Here is a 20,105-nt window from a genome sequence, read left to right on the forward strand (position 1 = left end):
TTGTTCTAAACGCAATTGTGCCTCTGTGTCTGTTTCTGTATCATGTTTTATAATTTGAATTGGATATTCATAACTTCCATCTATTACAGAGAACAACACATCATATGATTTTAATATTACCGTCATTTGAAATTTCCATTTTGCCCAATTTTCACTGCCGTTTAGTTTGTTAATTTTTATAGATTCGTTTTCCATGATAACGAATTTCCTGTACACTGTCTGCACACAATAAAAAATTACAATAATATTTAACACGATCGACGCACTTACTACGCGAACGCACTTTTAAATTTCACGATTAATTATATTACAAATAAAAAAATCTAAATATTAAGTACTGGGTACTGGGCCCATAACCTGTTGAATGGAATAGGTTATGTAATTAAAAGATTTAGAAATTATTCGTAATATAATAGTATTTAATATAAAATGTCAAAACATATAATATAAGAGATGTACAACGGCAACGGGTCACTTTACTCGATAGACGGTGAAACTACGACTAAACTGTAAACATGTATACAATAGGCTGCATTGAGTAAAACAACATAATCGTAAAAGGAATGTGTCCCTTTGACCTTGTACTATACTAACATAAGTAAAAATACATTAAACTGTTATCTTAAATAATATTACTGTACCCAGTGTGTTGTTTAATAATATCAACAGTTTATAATAGACCTGTAGGGTTTTTGCCCCTCCCCCAATATATAGCTGAACTAATTAGAGGAGACAGTAGAAACCTAGAACCTTATCTCTATGTACGCCACTGTAGAGATGGGAATTATGGTTCACCTAAGTGATCCGATTCATTCGAATTAGGTCAACTAGAAGACCCGTTCGAGATTTAAAAGATATTTTGAGTCAATTGAATGGAACATTCAGTACAGTTTTGATTCTTTTGCAGTTTTCGATTCACGAGTCGCATGTATGATTTGCGATTCGGATTAGGGATGTGTCGTATAAACAAATGACATATGAATATGTTATCATGTTATCATTGATATTTGGTAAGCGATCAAATCGGTTCAGTGTGATTTATACGGGAAAAAATTAGTTTTTGGGGGATCCGGATCACTACGGTTCGGCGATCTGAATCATTTCGTTCACTATTTTGACCCGTTCAATGCGATTCGTTCGTTCGCGAACGACACATCTCTTCGCCACTGTCTAGATTAGTTAATTTACGTTGATAAACAAAAACTACTTGCTAAACTAAACCATTTTTTTAAATATCTACAGCGAAATATTAACATCATGTAATAGTAGTAATCTTCTTATTAATATCAGTAAAAATTGAAGTATTTAGGAATACTTTTATAAATTAAAATAAAATACACTTAGTAAAATATGTTGAATTATATGTTAGTCAAAATTTGGACTTCTTTTTGTAAATTATTATAGTATCAGCATTAAGTAAATATGTCAATAGATATTGGTATTATTATTTGATAGGAGGTGGTGATAAACCAAAAATAAATGAAGCTAACTAGTTTTTCTAAGGGGCGTCGAGCCGTTTATTAAGAAAAAAAAAACAAGAATTGTAACACCGAAAAACAAAAAAAATCGAGTGCGAACCAAAAGTAACAATGATAACAATACTAAAAATCCGTCGACACAATAAACACAGATGACCGAATTTGCGGTGGCGATTGAGTTGAGTTCGCGGACGATGCAACCAAAGTGTTAGGTGTCACGAAGATGACTGACTCGACGTATTATTGCGGCGGGGTATCCGACGCTAGGCATTTGATGGACTTTACACCACGACGATAACGCGTGTGTGTGACGGTCCGGTTTACAGTTAAGCGGTGGCTGAGAAGGAGCTGACACGACCGCGGGGTGTCAACGTGTGACAACGCCGTGGCCGTGTCATATTATAGATAATAATTATTTATTATCTATTGGTATTATTATTATAGATAAACATTTAATAATTATAAGAATAAATTACACATTTTTTAAGTAACAAATTTAATAAAACATGTAGTATAAAAGATAAATTGAAAAATAAATGCCTTTAGTTTTTTTTTTCTTACTACGATTTATTTATTTAGATCATATCCATGTGATTGTGATCTACCGAAGTTGGTGTAACTGGATCAGACTGTTCTGTGATTTTTACTTTTTGGTATTTTTCTGGAAAAATCAATTTTTTAATATATCACGTGCACTATTTCTTTATTGCTTGTTAGAACTTACTGGCCATTTTAATCATTATCACGCCCCACCAAATACTCCATCCCCAGCCGACCAAGCAGAACAAAATTGTAAATAACTGAGAGAATGCTACGATAGCGTTAACAAGAAACGCGCCCATCCTTGATTGAAGTGTGTCATTAATGGAAAATCGCGGTTTCCCCGTACACAGACAAAATACTCCACTGAAAAAAGTTCCTAAAGTAAATTAAATAAAAATTGTTTAAATCATTAATTACACATCAATAAATATATATTCCTCTCCTATTGATAAAAATACCCTGAAAATCTTATGATAAGGAATTGAATAATAAAAAAAGAAAAGCTATATGAATATAGTTATATGAATTTTTGAATAGTAATAAAATACTGATAATAATAATTATGATTAACTCATAATTAAACTCAAATTTAAACGTTTAGGAGAACTAAAGTATAAGATTAGTGTTATAGTCTTTTTAACTGATTTTCCAATTTGATAAGTATTTATATAATTTAAAGTGAATAAATTGTTGGTATTTTAATAAACTTTTTATTCATCAATGAGTTTAATGAATGAACTATAGAGTATAAATCCATTTTAAATATTACAAACCAGCTCCTGGTAAAATAACGTTTAATACCAAACATATCCAAGCCATCACTAAAGGAAGCACTGGTATGGCACCTCTCATTACTGACGAATGATCTACAAAAGCCGGGTCCAATTTTGGTATATTCTAATTAAAAATTACAAATATTTAAATAAATTTACATTTCAAAAAATATATATCACAAAGAAAAATAAGTATTTTGGTTTATTTGTGGTGTTTTAAGCGTTTAGCCCAAGAGTTAGTTTATCATAATTACAGGACGATTCTTTAACACTGACCACTCACTTTCTCATAAAGTAATATATTTTGTAATTTTTTTAGGGTTTTTTTGGTTACATTTGTAATTCTAGTTAAAAAATATCGTTTATGTGCGTATGTTTATAGTATTGTCAACTATATTTTTTTTAAGTACAGCATATATATTTAACAAGCTTATAAAGTATATAATGTAATTATGAAAATGTATAGTCGATAACAACTTTGGATCAATATTTTAGAAGTTAGTAATATTTTTATATCTAAGTTGAAGAAGGAGTGAGATCTAATAATGTCTAGTGATAAAAATAGCAACACCAGCGCCTCATCATCAGTCAATACTTAAAATTTTTAATAACTACTGATTACTCATCCACAAGTTGTTATTGATCAGTTATTTATTTAATTACATTAATATTCTATTTTATAAGCTAGTTATATAAGTATAATATTTATATCTTTTGTATTACATAATTTTATTATTAAATAAATTTTTAATGAAAAATTTAATGACATACTTCAAAGTTTATAACTATTTATGTGTAAATACTAAAGAATTTTTATGAGTTTAGACCTTAAGAATTAGGGTTGTATACAAAAATGAATATGTATGTGGATCAATGGTTTATCCTTAGCTTTTTGTGAAGACTATACAAGATGATCTGTGTATCATAATTTCTTAATTACGTTCAATTGAAAAATAATTGGAAATTTATTTTTGAGTTATTTTTAATTGTACATAGCATGTTCATTAAGTAAAGAAAATAGTTTCTATTGTTTCTAAAAACTGATGTATCTCTTTTAGTACCTCATCAATTAAATAAATTGATTAATAATTGTATTAACATTTGTTTAATTTAGAGAACTGGAGTAACCTATATATAATTCATCATTATTTTGTTTAAATATTTTGGAATCACTTGAAAATAAAACATCAATATGTTGATTATATTATTTTAATATTATAAGATCAATTTATTACAATTTATTTTATAAGATAAATTTAAAATCATAATGTATTATGTCCATAACTCCTTAATATTGACTAGATTACTTCTTTGCCAGTTGAAAATAATTAAATTATTCCATTAAGTAGAATCATTTGACTTTAATTTAATTATTTTTGACATAATAATCGATTTGCAAAATTAAGAACTAATTATACATATTTAGGAAAGTAATGTCATAAAAATTGTCATAAAGAAGTATGAGAAAAATCGCGAAATATTAGAGTGATCGTTTAAGAAAAAATGAAAACGTTTTTTTGACGGGAAAATTTTATTATACTGTCACTAGTCATTATAATTAAATAAATAATAATCTTACTATGCAATGAGTGTCTTACTAAGTGGCTTAGTTAAAAAAAAATTGGGTAATCGGTATTATTTTGCGACTGGCATTTTCCCAAACTACCATTTGTAAACTAGTATCTTGGAAATTGTTAACATTTTAAGATAAAGTATTAATAAATACATAGTTTGTATCTTAAATTTAACTGCGATAAAGTGCAGGTTATGAATATTTTTATCATCAAGAATTTCTGAGACGAACTCTTTCTTCAGCTTGAATTCTAAAATGATGATCTAAGAAATGTGACTGACCAGTTATTTTTTTAATTAAATATGTGTGGTACCTTTAATAAAAATCAAGTTGATAAGTTACAGATGTAATGGAAGGTTCTTGATAAATAATACTCGATAATCTAGAAATAGATGAAACTGAATATAGCCTAAAGAATTTCTTTAACATTAGTTTTACTTGGAAAATGATTGAATGGATTATGATAAATAATTCACTATGTACTTTTTAATTCTAACATTAAAGATCTAATATTTCTCGTCCGTTTACTTCCTTTTAAAACTCAACAACTCGTATGAACCTTTGCACAACATTGAAAATCTGTGTATCGAAATTTCTTGACTTACTGAACAGCTGAATAAACTTTTCCTTCTTCGATAACCCGATCTAATGGGAGTATCGCCTTGGTGTCGATAGTAGCAACAGCACCGTCGGAACCAGGACTGTGTAGATGGTTTGTTGCTAATAGAGGAAGAAGAATAGCAACAACAGCAGCAACAACAAAGTGTAGATAAACATAACTTCAATTTTTCAACAAACGTAGAAGGAGTTGCTAAATCCTCGGAAGTGTCATCATTGACTCCTTGTTCGCAGTCTTTGGAAGGCGGTTTCTTGTAGCAACAGAAAAGGCGTTGGAAATAGCGACAAGGCCAACAACTAGAGCATCTCCTATCGTTGATAGCCGACTTACTCGATCCCCAGCAAAACCGAGGTCGTCTTTTCCATACGGACGCACATCTTTCAACTGACCCACAACATTTTCTGCCACACTCACAGGTCGGACAACACTTGAAAACGCAGCAAAATTTACGCACAAACCGACCGCAGCACGATGGTTTTACTTTCGGTTCTGGCTCGATTATTTTATCCGATTGCCTGTAAAATAAAATATCCATTAAGACTCAAACGATTACTTAGAAATTTTTATTTTTTACATGAAAACGGTTTGATTAATCTACTTGTAATATCCTAACTTAAGGGTAGTTACTATAGATCACTTGTAATAGTTGATGATACATAGGTATCGGAGTAACTTTAATTATATTACTCAAAAAATGTGATTAATAAAGTTAAACAAAACACCTTACGATGATAATCTAAAAGTTTTTATTAGTTATGAGATAAGTTAGTGATGAGCATATCACGTAAAAATTAACATCACGAATAATTCATTAGACGAAGCAAAAAACTTACGAAGAAAACAACACTCTGTTCTTTAGAGGCTTTTGAAACTACTAAAAAATACCGTGCAAACAATAACAATAATACTCCTTTGACATGGCGTACGGCTTCCATACTGTATTTTTATAACAACCTTGTTTCAGGTATATGTTTTCGCAATGTAGTTTTTTATTAATTTCTAGGGGAATATGCTCTGTCAAAACTAAAATATATTCTTAAATATTTTTATACTATATAATTACCGGGTTTGTTCGTTAATCATACCGAGTTCGCCCTTGTTACTGCGCCCGAAGTCGATGGCTAGTCGTGATAACGCCCGACTTTTTTTGAGTTATTAAGTAATGGATAAAAATTAAAGGGACGAAATACATAATATACTTATTTGCGTGCTAGCTGGTTCTATGTGACTCTATCCTATTGCGTGCAGCGCCAGTACAAGTAATTCACAAAATCTTCTGTCGCCCGTCGGGCAAGTATCGATAGGGTCTAAAATATTTCAAGTAACGATGGTACCTCAACCGATTCTGCCATCGCGCAGTTAAGTTTCTTTAGAATAATAATAATCATATCAGTTTTACCTAAAAAAAATTTAAGCCTTTAAAAGAAATTGATTTTTTATTATTTATTTAGTGATAATGATTTCGACCTAATCGTTTAAATATTTTTAAATGTAATTTTAATTGTTATAAATTTATAATAAATATTTGTGGACGATACATAGAAAAGATGGAGTACTATAACATTGACATTTTGTCTACATGTATGTAGTTAAAGCTGTTTGTGTTTTAATATACGTAAATGAAATATAGCAAAATGTAATAGGAATTAGCAAAGGCGACCGCAGAAATTTTTCATAGGAGGGAATTTGTTTAAATATTTGGTTTCACTGTCCGTTCAACAAACCCAGTGTTAAAGGGAGTGAACGGGCATTTGGCCAGTTAACCACGCTTTTTTGGAGACTTCGCAATAGCGGCAACAAAAAAGAACTTAGCTACTTCAGATAACGACATAGTTCCACAAAAAAATAAAAATGATATACGTTGTCATTTAAATGTTTAATTATTTTTAGGGTAGAGAGAAAATGTAATTAGAATCCTCAAAAATATTATTCCAATAGGTGTTTATGAGTTTCGCAAAAAAAATATTATAAATAAAAGATTTTTTGGTAATTTTATATATTATTTAAAAGTTTAAATTTAAAAACAAAAACCAAACCTTTATGTCATTAATCTATAAAAAAAACTAATAATCTTAATTCTAGTATTTATAATATAATTTAATAAAAATAAAAGTTTTTATCTTTTAATTAAAAAAACTTCAATTTGCGGAACTGTACAATACACAACAATTATGAAAATTAACCAAATAAAAAGTCAAGGGTAGCATTACTCCGTTACCGCTTCACCCTTCGAACGAATATGGAAATTAGTATTTTTTTTATACAAATCTTTAATAAATAAATTTAATAATGGTTTTCATTGATATATTTACAGTTATTTACTGTATTAACTGTTAAAACCCAGTTTGACAGCGTAGGTCTTATAGCAAGCAAGAGAGAATGGTATAAAATAGAAGATTCCAAAATTTTTATAAAACCAAATGAGTTTTGTTTTTTAATTAATGAGCGAAAACACACAAATGACTCCTGTTGTAAAAATACATTATCAATTGTGAACAAGTATAAAGGTAATAGACAACAGATATTTTTAGAAACTATAACCGATATAAAGAAACAGATATAGATACATCTGGGAATATTTATTTCAAATTAATACAATTATTTCAGGCTCCACAGAAGAAGTTCTTGCGGTAGCGAATTGCGTTTTGCAAATAAAAACCTTTTGTATTGCCATTTTTTATACTGTTAGTTTTTTCATATTGGGTTTAATATTTTTTTAGCAATTGTGCAAAATATAGTTCGTGTATAAACAAGAAACGTCACTCAGAACACATGTGTAGGTTAACTTTCGAAACAAACCAAACTATTGTAATTATATTTGTGTTTCTCGCGTGGCCCATTTATTCTCTAATGTTAAAGTTCTTTAATGTAATAGTAAACATCGCCAAGCATTTATGTTATGTGTAGTCACGGTTGACGGTTTTTTTTGTATCCGAGGTCGGCTTTTATGGTAATTTATTGAACGACTTTTATTTTCGGGTACCGGTCAGTTGGGCTTTGGTCGCGAGAAATGTTTAAAGGTGTGTGGAAACAGCTCGTGTGTACAGAGGGCGAGGACTGACACTCACGCGAGCAATGGCAGTATATATAATGTTTAAGTATGATGGCATGGTCCGAGTTCATAAACACAAGAAAACACTACCACCGCCGTCGTTGTCGAAGAATACATTATACCGCGGTGACCCAATTAAAATACCCGTGTACACTTACAAAAAGTTACTGTATACATAAGTCGCACGATTGAGTTCATTCATGAGAATGGCGTGACTCAAAGTGTAATACAGAACAACATACGTATGGAGCGACCTCTCTTTTTCTCTTCAAAAAACCCTAAAAACGCCCGAAATATGTACCGGTCAAGCACTACACATTATTTAAATATAATAACATTTTATAATAAATTATCTTCCGACGTTGTACACGCACGCGCTTCTTTATTAGGTTCAGGGTTGTATAAGCGGAGAGGTATATGAGGATTCCCACCGTCTTCTTACCTTGTATGTAGCTGCTAAATAAAATGCAAATATTTGTATCTAAAATATAGCGAAAATTCATGATAGGTAATGAAAAACTATTTTGTTACGTTTTTCTATTATAATTAATGTGGAATTGATAACAAAAAGCCATATAAATTATACACTGAAAAAAGTATGGTTTATATAAATAACCGTTTATATGGTTATCCCATCCCGAAACTCAGCCTTTAAAGTTGAGTATTTTATATAATTTTAAACAAAGGTAAAGCTGAATTTTTTTTATTATTTATTCAATCGATAGAAAATATTATGAGGATTTTAAAAGTACTATAATATTGTTTATTGCGTCTCATTTAATTGACGTAAACACTATAAATAAGAATAAAAACTTAATAAGTAAAATAAGATCTAATAATGGTTACTTTTTTAATTTTAATATATCTATACATTGTTATTTTAGTAAAAATAAAAAAAATTACGTGTATTTTTTGTTGTAGAATGATGTGATAAAATTAGATTTTGAAAATATCAACTATTTGATTAATTGTAGTAAAAAAATCATTATAAATAGTGAAATTATAACATAAAATTTAATAAAAATACATAAATATTTCACAAAAATTATTATAAACATATTGCCAACACAGATCCGTCTTAAATATTTTATAGTATTCTATTTAAAAAAAATGTACAGTAATTACTCATAATTATGGGACTATGATTAAGAAAAACTAGCTTTAATTGTTTAAAAATCATTTTAAGTATTAATTTTAAAAAAATGATATCAATCTACTTCAGTTCGCTGAAATATAAATTATTATTACTAATATCACGTTAATATATATACGAAAAATGAAACATTTGATTTTATAAAATAGTTCTTTTTTAAATCATACTTAAATCAAAGAACTATTGTTTATTTATCTAAATTAAAATTTACGGGATAGACTCAAATTTAAATAATATAGATTTCTCCAACCTTCAAAAAATTTTATCAACAATGGTAGATGCAATAATATCAATTTATCTCTTAATATAATAAAAATTGATCAAATGGTTACGTTGTTTCCGCGTATCCGCGACTTTTCAGTAATTTTTTATGGCTTTTGAGCTTAATATTTTTTAGTTTTTAAATTAATAATATTTTTAATATAGTTTTAATTTTATTTAATTTATCTCTAGTTCAGTAGTCCATTATATTATAATTAGTATTTAGTTAAAAACTCGAATGAAAATGATTATTCATTGATTTCAAAACGAAAATATAAAACATCTTTTCTCAGAGCTATTATAATAATAAATGTAAAATCGTCAATATTCGGTACGACTGTGTCTTTGTCTGTAAACTTTTAGCGCAAAATAACCATCGATGAATTCTCAGCGGTCCAGACAACAAAAGAACCGAACAATCCAACCCAACCTCGAAAGCTTTTTCGCGAGGTACAACCACTTGACATCTTAAAACATCTCCGTCACAACCGAAAAGCGCAACTTTATCACAGCTTAAATTTGATAAATCATAATAACTATCGCTTAACGCCATTTTTACGGTTGGAAAAGTTTATAATTATAAAACCAATGGTTTCAGAATTATAATGTTTTTTTAAATCTATAATTCAGTTGAATTATAGATTCATTATTAACCACTATATTATGGCCTATATGAACTATATTGTGCAGTTGCTTTAACTGAACACGTCGGTAAATACTATCGTAATTCCCAACCAAATTGATTCAGTTATTCTAACTAAACGCACTTGGTAGAATTACCAACTAAGATGGTAAGCTTTACTATTTTATGGTTCTCCTAACTATACAATTTTTAACCGTTTACCATACAAAAAATCATTTTTTTCTGTGTACGGGATCATCAGAATTTTAACACCCGGCAATCTTTTTTTTTTTTCAAAGTCATAAAAGTATAATTTATAAAAAATGTCTAAAATATATAATATCAATAAAGGTTAAAAAAACTTCATTTAAAAATTCTTCTTTCCAATTTTTTAGACGTTCTGCGTGTTTTATTTTATTGTTAAAACAATATTGAGGTCAAAAACACATCGCTAACCACTAATAGATGAATTTGTTGTTTTATATTTTTAAATAATAACTTCTTCTTTTTCCTCGCCTTAATCCCAACTACTTGGGGTTGACCATTTTAAATAATAACTATTTATATAATTGTTTTAAAATAAATAAATGTATTGTATAAAAAATGAAAAAGTGCTTAATTTCTTTTATAGTATTTAATTTTCCAACAAATTAAACATTTTATCACAAAATATTTAACCGTTTAATATCTCTCATATTAATACTGAAGTGGTCCAAGTGATTATGTGACTTATAAAAACATATATCATTATACGGAATGAATTGCCTATGCAATTATTAAATTTTTATGGACTGATGGAAATCGAAAATAAATATTAAATTACTAACTCAAAAAAAAATTATTTTTTTGTTGTGTAATATTATTATTTATAAGTCACGTGAACTTAATAGTAGCGTAATTAGAGTATTGTTCTTGGGGAGTGTATACATAAGAAAAATGTTCACAGCCCTCGTTAAACGAAAAACAAATTGTGTCCTCACTATGTAATTATCATTGCCCTTAACCTTTCCCAATTACGGTTTCCCAATTAATCTTTATGACCGTTTGATTGAAAAAATATAACTTTGAATATATTATTTATTATAGTAAAGTGGGATAAGATTTCGAAAAACTATTGTAAAAGAAATGGTTTTTCAATAAATTTATTTGTATTAAGTAGTACTCTCGGAATATTCAAGAGAGATAGTTAAAAAATTACCTTTGAGCGCTAATACCTAGTTTTTATGTTGAAAAATTACATGAAATACACTAAATATAATAATTATTATCACACTTATAATGAACGTGCGCGCAGATGTGTTGATACTAATGAGTAAAAGGGCTTTTGCGCTAACTAGAATGTGTTGCTAAGTATTTTTACAGGCGCAGACTGACTAAGATGGTGGGATGCTGCAGGATCTCTTGTCCCAATATATATTTGTCCCCCTAAATATTAATTAAAATTCTCTAATATAGGTATAGATTTATAATTGTAAGCTAACATATTTTTTATTGTTCGCCCCTAAAATTGAGTAGCATTCCGTGCCCTCTTTTGCCAGTCTGCTCCTGTACGTGTGATTGGTTTTAAGAAATACCGAATCCGTAATCTTTCCCCATCCGTTAACTTACCCTATTTATTTAAACAATATTATTAATGTTGTTTTTATATTTTTTAATGATTTCGAATTACCTTGCCCAAGCAACAGATTTATGGCCGTTGGTAGTTGACGTCTTGCGTAAGGCCGCCGTTACGCCCATCAGTGTTGCCGTTGTAGCATTTTGGCCGGCACCACTCTGATTTAAAGCTTCCGGGTTCATTTTAATTCCGCGCATAACATAGGAAAGTGAAGGAGTGATTGTTGTTTCTGAGGCTGGCGGCTTGTCAGTTGGCTTAGGTTTTGATGGAGCTGTGATAGTGGTCGCTGTGGTCGTAATGGTAGAAGTAGTAGATGTCCAAGTCGCAGTCGTCGTCAATGAAAAACTCCCAGCCGGTCGCATGACAGAAGATCGTTGGTCGGAGATGGTAATGGTGGTTGAGGTGTGTGCCGGTAAAGTTCCGGCGGTGGTCAACGGCGATAGAGGAGCGTCGGTCGCTGTGGCGGTCGTTGTAACTGCCTGTTCAGAATTAGTTACAGCGATGGATCGAGTGATTGCAGCTGCCGACATTGGAGTAGCCGTGACCGGTATAACTGCCGTTCGAGTGATTGTTTCGGACAAGACCGCATTTGCGTTTGTGTCTATTGGCGTTGTACTGACGGTGGTTGACGGTATTGCAATCGGAAGATCAGACTTGACGGACGGAATCGGTTGATCGGATTTCACAGTCGGCTTAGTAACTTCGGGGCGCACTGATGCCGGTGCCAATTTTTTAATGGGGCGCGGCGATTTCACAGGAGACGAGCGCTTTTGAGCAACGTTGGTTGTAACAGCTTGCACTTGTGATTTTGGTTTAGTCGGTGATTTAATGGGCATTCCGGTAGCCAAATGTTCATTGCGTTTTGCTGGAGATTTCGACACCGATGTAGACTTGAGTGGCACTGGAGGTTTATTCGGTCGCACTCTAGATTTATGCGATGGCGAATCAGATCGAGGTGGTAACGGCGATTTTGGTGAAAACTGAGGTGCCTTAGAGCGGGACGGAGACGCCGGGGGTTTACGAGACAGCGGCACAGGTTTTTTCACAAGTTTAGGCGTCGACGTTGCAGTAGGAATAGTGGCGGCTCGCGACGAAGTGGTAAGGTCTTTAGTAGACACTGATAACCGTTTAGAAGTGTCTGTTAAAGACGGAGCATCAGGGATGGTTTTTTTATTTTTCTGCGAGATTTGAGTGTCGGACGCTTGGCGTCTCAGTGGCCGAGGACTACTAGCACGTGAGCGGCCTCCCTCTGGAGTTTTGAAACCGTACGCTCGGAACGGGCTAACTCGTCCACTACATGGTGTGACATCATTTTCTGTCGCTTGTGCACCGGACGACGGTGTTGGTGGTGGTTCCGGCAAGATGACGAAAGCTGTGCGTTCTTTACGAGTTGGTTTCCGCGGTCGAGTCTTATACACATCAAAATTTACAGGTGGTGGTGGTGGTGGTGGCGGTGGCGACAGCGGTACTGTTGGAGGAAGACCACGTGGAATCGGTTCCATTGTGAGAACTACGAAAGCGTTGCCGCCGGCCGACGATTTGTAGCCAATGCTGTTCATTTTGATCGTCTATTATACGCACTGTTCTGGTGATTGTTCATTGTAACGAACAACATGCATTCGCGGACACCGAAAGGCTACCAAGAACGACTCGGTAGGTGGAATTTGGTAGGTGTTGAACGGGTGACTTGCGCCCCAGTGGTGTTACCTTCAGATCAACGCGACAAGGTGGCGCTTTTAGTCGCAATAACACCATTAGTAATACGAAAATACTGTTAAATATTACTCGCTTAGGCAAGTTCGGAGTTATAAGATGAATTACTTTTTTAACCTTCAGCTTACTACAATGACTTATACGTGGTATTACCGCCTAGATAATATGAACATTTACTTTTTGACAATATAGTAGAATTTCGCCCAAGTCTAAAAAATGTATAGAAGTCCAATAGTTATATTTTGTCATTATATCAAACGTACTATAATATATTTTTGAATAAGTAAAATTTTTTTATGTCATATAAATTTTTGATGATAAATCATTAGAAAAATTCTATGAAGTACTTGTGAATGTGAATAAAACTTAAATATTTGATGGAGGGATGTTTGTTTCGCTTACTAAGTAAAACAATAAGTGGAACGATAGCATCTAGTAGAAAACGCTTGTACATAATTCATAAGAGGCTAAATTAAAAGTAGATTTGTAATTAAATATTAATAATCAAATGTTAAATTTATCATACACTTTTGAATGAAGGAGTATTTGTTTCTATCTTTTGAACAGGCGCAAGGTTGTTAATCGTAAAATGTTAAAAAAAAAATAATGAATTCTTTAATGTAATTGATTATATAGATAAAAAAATTATTATCAACACTTTGCAGTTAAATTGCTTATTATTGAAAAAATACTTTTGATTTTTTAAACTTAAAAATAAAATATTATTTAACATTATTTTCATTAATATAACATTATTTTCCAAGTTTTAATGTATTGAATATGTGAAAATAATATCAACATGATAATCTATTTTAACCTTTTATCTGTATAATGACGTAAGTTACAAATTTTTGAAAAATGAGTTATCAAGTGCAGTGTTTTTTATGAACGGACGTATAATTTTTGAAAATTTTAATGAAATCCAAAAATGAAAATGTTTAAAAAATTCTGATTGATCATGTGTATAACAAAGATAAACACGAAGCCTAATAAAAAATGTGAGCCTAAAGTAACTAGTGTTGTTTTTATATACTACAAATAAATCACATATTATATAAATTATATATGCTTAGAATATCCAAATGCGTCACCTTTAGGTTAAATTGTGTCCATTATTAATAGTTTAAATCTTTTTTTTTTTTACTGTTTTCTAAGAGTTTCATTTTTTTATTGTAGTTTTTAAAGTAAATGATTCATTTGTTTTTAAGTAAATATTTACTAGGTTTCTTTAATACAATTAATTAGACAGTTGTACTCATTTAACTTGACAATTTATTGCTTACTGACAGTCGCAAAATAATTTTAGTACACGACTAACATTTTTTTCAACAAAAATTACTAGAAAATTTTTTTAAAAGCTTTCGATTTTTATCATATAAATAAGAAAAACTAATATGAAAATAACTTTACAGATGGCTTTGTCAGTTCTTACTATGCATGTAAAATTTCAGTACCAATCTTTATTTTTAGAATAGTACAAAATAATATTTACAATAACTTTATACATTACATTACATTAATAAATATATATATATCACATAAAATGTATTCACACAACATTTTTTTTTTAGAATCATATTCTGAATATCCTTTTAATTAATTAAACCTGAAAAAAATAACTATTTGAAACTATAATGACTAAACTAAATGAGCTAACTATTAAACTGTTAGAATCTACACATAATGTTAGTAAAATTATACAAAAGCAAAGTTATTTTACATATATCATTATTTAATTAACTAAAAAATAGTTTTCTCAAATTAAAATTGATTATTTAGATTTTTCTTTGTACATACAATTGCATTAAATTTTTATAATTTTAATTTGAAAATTAAAAATTTTTTTTAATTAATAAAAATATAGATAATATATTGAGCCCTGTGAATAAGGGGTGACCCAGAAAAGAAATGAAAATTTTCACTGATGGAATAGGGTTGATGCAAATAACTTTTTTATTCATTTATCACATTATGATTTCAAAATTTATGAGGAAAAAAGGATGGGAAAATCAATTATTTTCCCAAGAGGCAATTTTTATTACAGTAAGATGAAGTACAATAAATATTTAAAATAATTTTGCAGTTTTCATATTTATAAAGGTACAGGGGATAATCAGTAATAATTCATTTTTTTCGATTTTGATATTATGGTCTGATTTGATAGTCTATAAAAATTAGTATCTTCTTCTTTTTCCTTGCCTTAATCCCAACTACTTCGGGGTTAAGGATACTTATCCTAAACTTTCACTTGACACAATACCTAACATCATCTACGATCACATCAGCCGTCCTCATATCGCATTCAATTACATCCCTCCATCTCTTTTTTGGTCTTCCTCTACCTCTTCTTCCTTCAACATTCATTTCTATAACTGTTCTTACAGCTTCCGATTCTTCTCTCCTCATAACATGACCAAACCATCTAAGTCTATTTTCTCTCATCTTATCAACGATTGATGCTACAACTATACTCCCTGTTATATGCTTGTTCCTTATCTTATCTTCTCTAGTCATTCCACTCATCTGTTTAAGTATTCTCATCTCTGCTACACTCATTATTTGCTCTACTTTCTTGTCAACCACCCAACACTGAACCACACATCATAGCTGGTCTCATTACAGTCTTATAGAACTTATGATTCTTTTATCACATAACACACCAGACACTTCTCTTCACTTCAACCACCTACACTTGTTCCTGTGTCTTACATCCTCATCAATACTATTGCTGTTTTGCACAACTGATCTTAAATACCTAAAACTTTTCACCTCTCCTATCACTACTCGCCTAATGTCACAGGTATCAAGTAATGAAATTCATTTTATGAAAAATATTATAATTTTCAATATTTAAGATTGGAATTTATACCTCTATTTTTGTTCTTATAAAAAAATAATAGAAATGGACTATTACCATTTCCCCAAATATTCTTCATATTTTAATTGTATATATACTAACCTAAGTAATCATCCATTAATGTTCCAATGGCAAACTAAAAAAAAAAAAATTAATGTATTTAAAAAAGAAAATACTAAACTGTAACTACTATTTAAGTTATTTAAAGAGTGTATGTTAAAACACTTTATTTTTTATTTTTCTCTTTCTTGACAAATTAGCTTTTAACTAACTAAAAAATAAAAAACGTTTTGGAAATAATATATCTTATTAAAATTGGATGACTCAAATAAGATTTATAAGAAATTTTATTTAGCTACTTAGTTACCAATATTCAGTAAAATAATTAAAAATAAAGTGTGAAATCTTACTAGTAATATTTCATTGTTTTATTAAAATCTTTATCAGTTATATATTTATAATTATTGATGTTGTTTAGTATCAATTAGACTTAAATGTATAGGAAAATAAGACATATTTTAGGTTATTAGGTAAAAAAAGTGTATCAACATAATACTTTGATTACTATTTAAAAAAAAAGAAAATTCAATTATTATTCTAATACTCATACTTTTTGACAAAAATATATGCTGGCTATCAACCAGACGCAACCTCATTAGTCGCCTATTATAACTGACAGAGGGGCCGTGGAAGTATTCTTATCCCCTATCCACAAAATTATTGTTCTAATAGTTTTTAAAGTAAAAAATATTTTGAATAATCGTAAAAAAATTATTACAAATTTATTTTTGTACACATAGCTCAGAAATCTTTCATTATTATCCTGATATATGTTAGAAAAGTAATTAGTATTATTAACATTCTTGTTTAATCTAATATTTTTTTACTAGGCTTCACCTAGCTAGGGCTCTGCTCCAGACCTAGTGCCCTGCAAGTCTAATGTGCTTTGGGTTATTCTTAAAGATAGGCCACTGATTTTGGTAGGAGTACTCGGCTACGCCAGGTATGATTTGTGTTATGTAAACAAAGTATAACTCCAAAAACCGTTAATCAGAAAATTATTCCCACTTGTAAATTAAATAATTATTAAATAAATAATATGACAACAAAATATCTATGGGTATTCACAATCATACTTCATAATAATTTACTAATTATTATTCCTAACAGATAGACAAAAGAAAACTTAATAATCATTAAAAACAATCTTTAAATGCTGCATTATTAGTGAAAACTAGCCACACTAACATAAAATTTAAACAATATTGAGATGCGCAAAGCAAAATCATATCTTATTAAGAAATATGCCTATGGACTTATAAAAAAAACCTTATGACTCGGTGAATAATTAACAGATTTCAAGAAATTTTCAGCATATTTTTGGAATGTCTCTGAATAAAACTGGTAAAAATTTGAGTATTTAAATCGAAAAACGATGGTAGCAATGAACGTTTTTGATAGAAATTTTTAAATGATCATAGTGTGCTAAAAAAAAATTTCATATCTTCGGAAATAACTTTTCTAAAATTATGTTGTCAAGTTCTTTCATTAAAAAAAAATTTGAAAATCTTATGTCGTCAAATAATTTTTTTAGTATTTACTAATTTTTTAATGATTTATTATACAATAAGATTTTAAAAATAGTTAAATGCATTTTTTAATAATCATTTAATTTTTTTAATAATCTTACAATTCCTGTTGCATCAACACGTGTTCCAACAATTTTTAGTCTTATCGTATCTTCAGGTTGAATAGCTATGTTCTAATAATAAAAAATTTTTAATTAAATATAATATTTTAATTACAAGTAAAAATTACACATACTTCTTCTTTAGATTTGTAACATGGTGGCGAAGTATTAGGACAAAACTGTAATTCATTTGGAATACTCTGGAAAATATAGAAAGTAAAGTTGATATGCTTTTTAAGATTTCTAAACTGTAAATAATTATAAGGAATTTGTTTATGTAATAAGTTTGTTTAGTAATTTGATTGCTACTAACATGATGAGAAATAAAACAGGATAAAGGACCTATATCAGCAAACATTCCGACTTTGTTTAATTGAGTAACAACAGCTTCTAAAACTTCACCTTTGAATGGACGAAAAACAATAGCTTTGTATTTTACAGAATACACAACAAGCCCTTGCCCAGGTAATATAAGTCCACTGCCAATATTATCAATGTGAGTTACAGCAATTACAAAACCATACCTAGAAAATTAAAATAATTAAATGTCAATGATTAGATAAATTTAATACAATTTGAAGATTTTATGTACATTTAAATAATATTTAGTTTTCCAATATTGAAAATAAAATAGAGTAAAAGAAAATGAAAGAAACATGCAATTTTTTTTTAAAGAGCATCAGTTATTATGATTATTTATTTAAGGACTTATTCAAGCTAAAACAATTCATTTTGAAAATAATATATAAAACATTTATTTGATTTAATAATTTTACAAATATAATAGAGAATATCACAATAACTTAGTTTACTACAACTGAAACTTTATATATAAATAATTTCTAAGAGAACGATCATACTTTCCTGTGCAGGTACCTTCGACTTCGCGGTATAACTTTGTTTTTACTGATTCCATTAATTGAGGCCCAAAATATTTTGGGTGTAATAACACCTCATGTTCTAATGCAATCTAATGCAACATCAACAAATTTTGAGATACCATTATTTAAATATATTTAGTAAATGTTTTTTTAAAACATTGATCTTAACTTACATGAAAAAACATGAAGGAACTATCCAACATTTATAAAATAAATAGATATTCAATTTCTAACGTTTTTTTCTCGTTTTTGTAATATTCATAACACGCTTGTTATTAAAAATGTTATCATGACATAAGATAAAATAAAGATAAATCATGTCTGTGAAGTTAGCAATTCCTATATAGCAATTCCTTATCAGATATAAAACTCAAATACACCGCTAGAGGGCGCCACTTATTTAAAATATATGTTTTATTATAAAGTAGTTACGAACAAATTCCGAAGGGTATTCTTTTAAAAATTATATTCAAAAAAAAAACTTATAAAAATTATAGTAATTTTTATATGGCATCAGTCAAAAATGGTACTCGAGTTTCCAAGTAACCCGTTTAAAAGAAATTGCTGGGCAATATTTGCGTTAATAACATCATATATTCTCCGACCTGTGAACGGTTTTTTGTACTTTTGACAAAGTTCCGAGACGAGTCCAGGCAATAATTATACACCAAATTAAAGCTTATAAAATATCCTATCGAATGGCATTAGTCACAAATGGTACTCGAGTTTCCAAGTAACCCGTTTAAAAGAAATTGCTGGGCAATATTTGCGTTAATAACATCATATATTCTCCGACCTGTGAACGGTTTTTTGTACTTTTGACAAAGTTCCGAGACGAGTCCAGGCAATTATTATACACCAAATTAAAGCTTATAAAATTTCCTATTGAATGGCATTAGTCAAAAATGGTACTCGAGTTTCCAAGTAACTCGTTTAAAAGAAATTGCTGGGCCATATCTGCAGTAATAACACTACATATTCTCCGACGTGCGACCGGTTTTTTGTACTTTTGACAAAGTTCCGAGACGAGTCCAGGCAATAATTATACACCAAATTAAAGCTTATAAAATATCCTATCGAATGGCATTAGTCACAAATGGTACTCGAGTTTCCAAGTAACCCGTTTCAGAGAAATTGCTGGGCAATATCTGCGGTAATAACACTACATATTCTCCGACGTGCGACCGGTTTTTTGTACTTTTGATAAAGTTCCGAGACGAGTCCAGGCAATAATTATACACCAAATTAAAGCTTATAAAATTTCCTATCGAATGG

The 20,105-nt window shown here is 29.7% G+C and overlaps 1 protein-coding gene across 9 annotated transcripts; it reads right to left on the bottom strand.

Moving 5' to 3' along the window:
- Nucleotides 1–1,490: 1,490 nt before the first annotated feature.
- LOC126899012 (DNA-directed RNA polymerase II subunit RPB7-like) lies at nt 1,491–19,142 on the bottom strand. 9 transcript variants are annotated; one of them, XM_050673485.1, is made up of 9 exons: nt 19,004–19,142; nt 18,810–18,919; nt 18,263–18,473; nt 18,084–18,149; nt 17,950–18,021; nt 16,362–16,395; nt 2,795–2,918; nt 2,203–2,384; nt 1,491–2,139 (listed from the first exon to the last, which is right to left on the bottom strand). In XM_050673485.1, exons 1-9 carry the CDS (start codon nt 19,031–19,033, stop codon nt 2,054–2,056), a joined length of 915 nt encoding a protein of 304 aa, XP_050529442.1. In that variant the 5' UTR covers nt 19,034–19,142; the 3' UTR covers nt 1,491–2,053. The 9 variants fall into 9 exon arrangements, 7 of the variants coding, with proteins under 7 accessions (XP_050529442.1, XP_050529440.1, XP_050529443.1 ...); XM_050673483.1 differs by having other exon boundaries at nt 18,084–18,197; XM_050673486.1 differs by lacking the exon at nt 2,795–2,918 and having other exon boundaries at nt 2,203–2,397; nt 18,084–18,197.
- Between the last annotated feature and the right edge of the window lie 963 nt (nt 19,143–20,105).

This window comes from Daktulosphaira vitifoliae, unplaced genomic scaffold (assembly GCF_025091365.1).
Source record: "Daktulosphaira vitifoliae isolate Bord-2020 unplaced genomic scaffold, ASM2509136v1 Scaffold_2, whole genome shotgun sequence".
NCBI lineage: Eukaryota > Metazoa > Arthropoda > Insecta > Hemiptera > Phylloxeridae > Daktulosphaira > Daktulosphaira vitifoliae.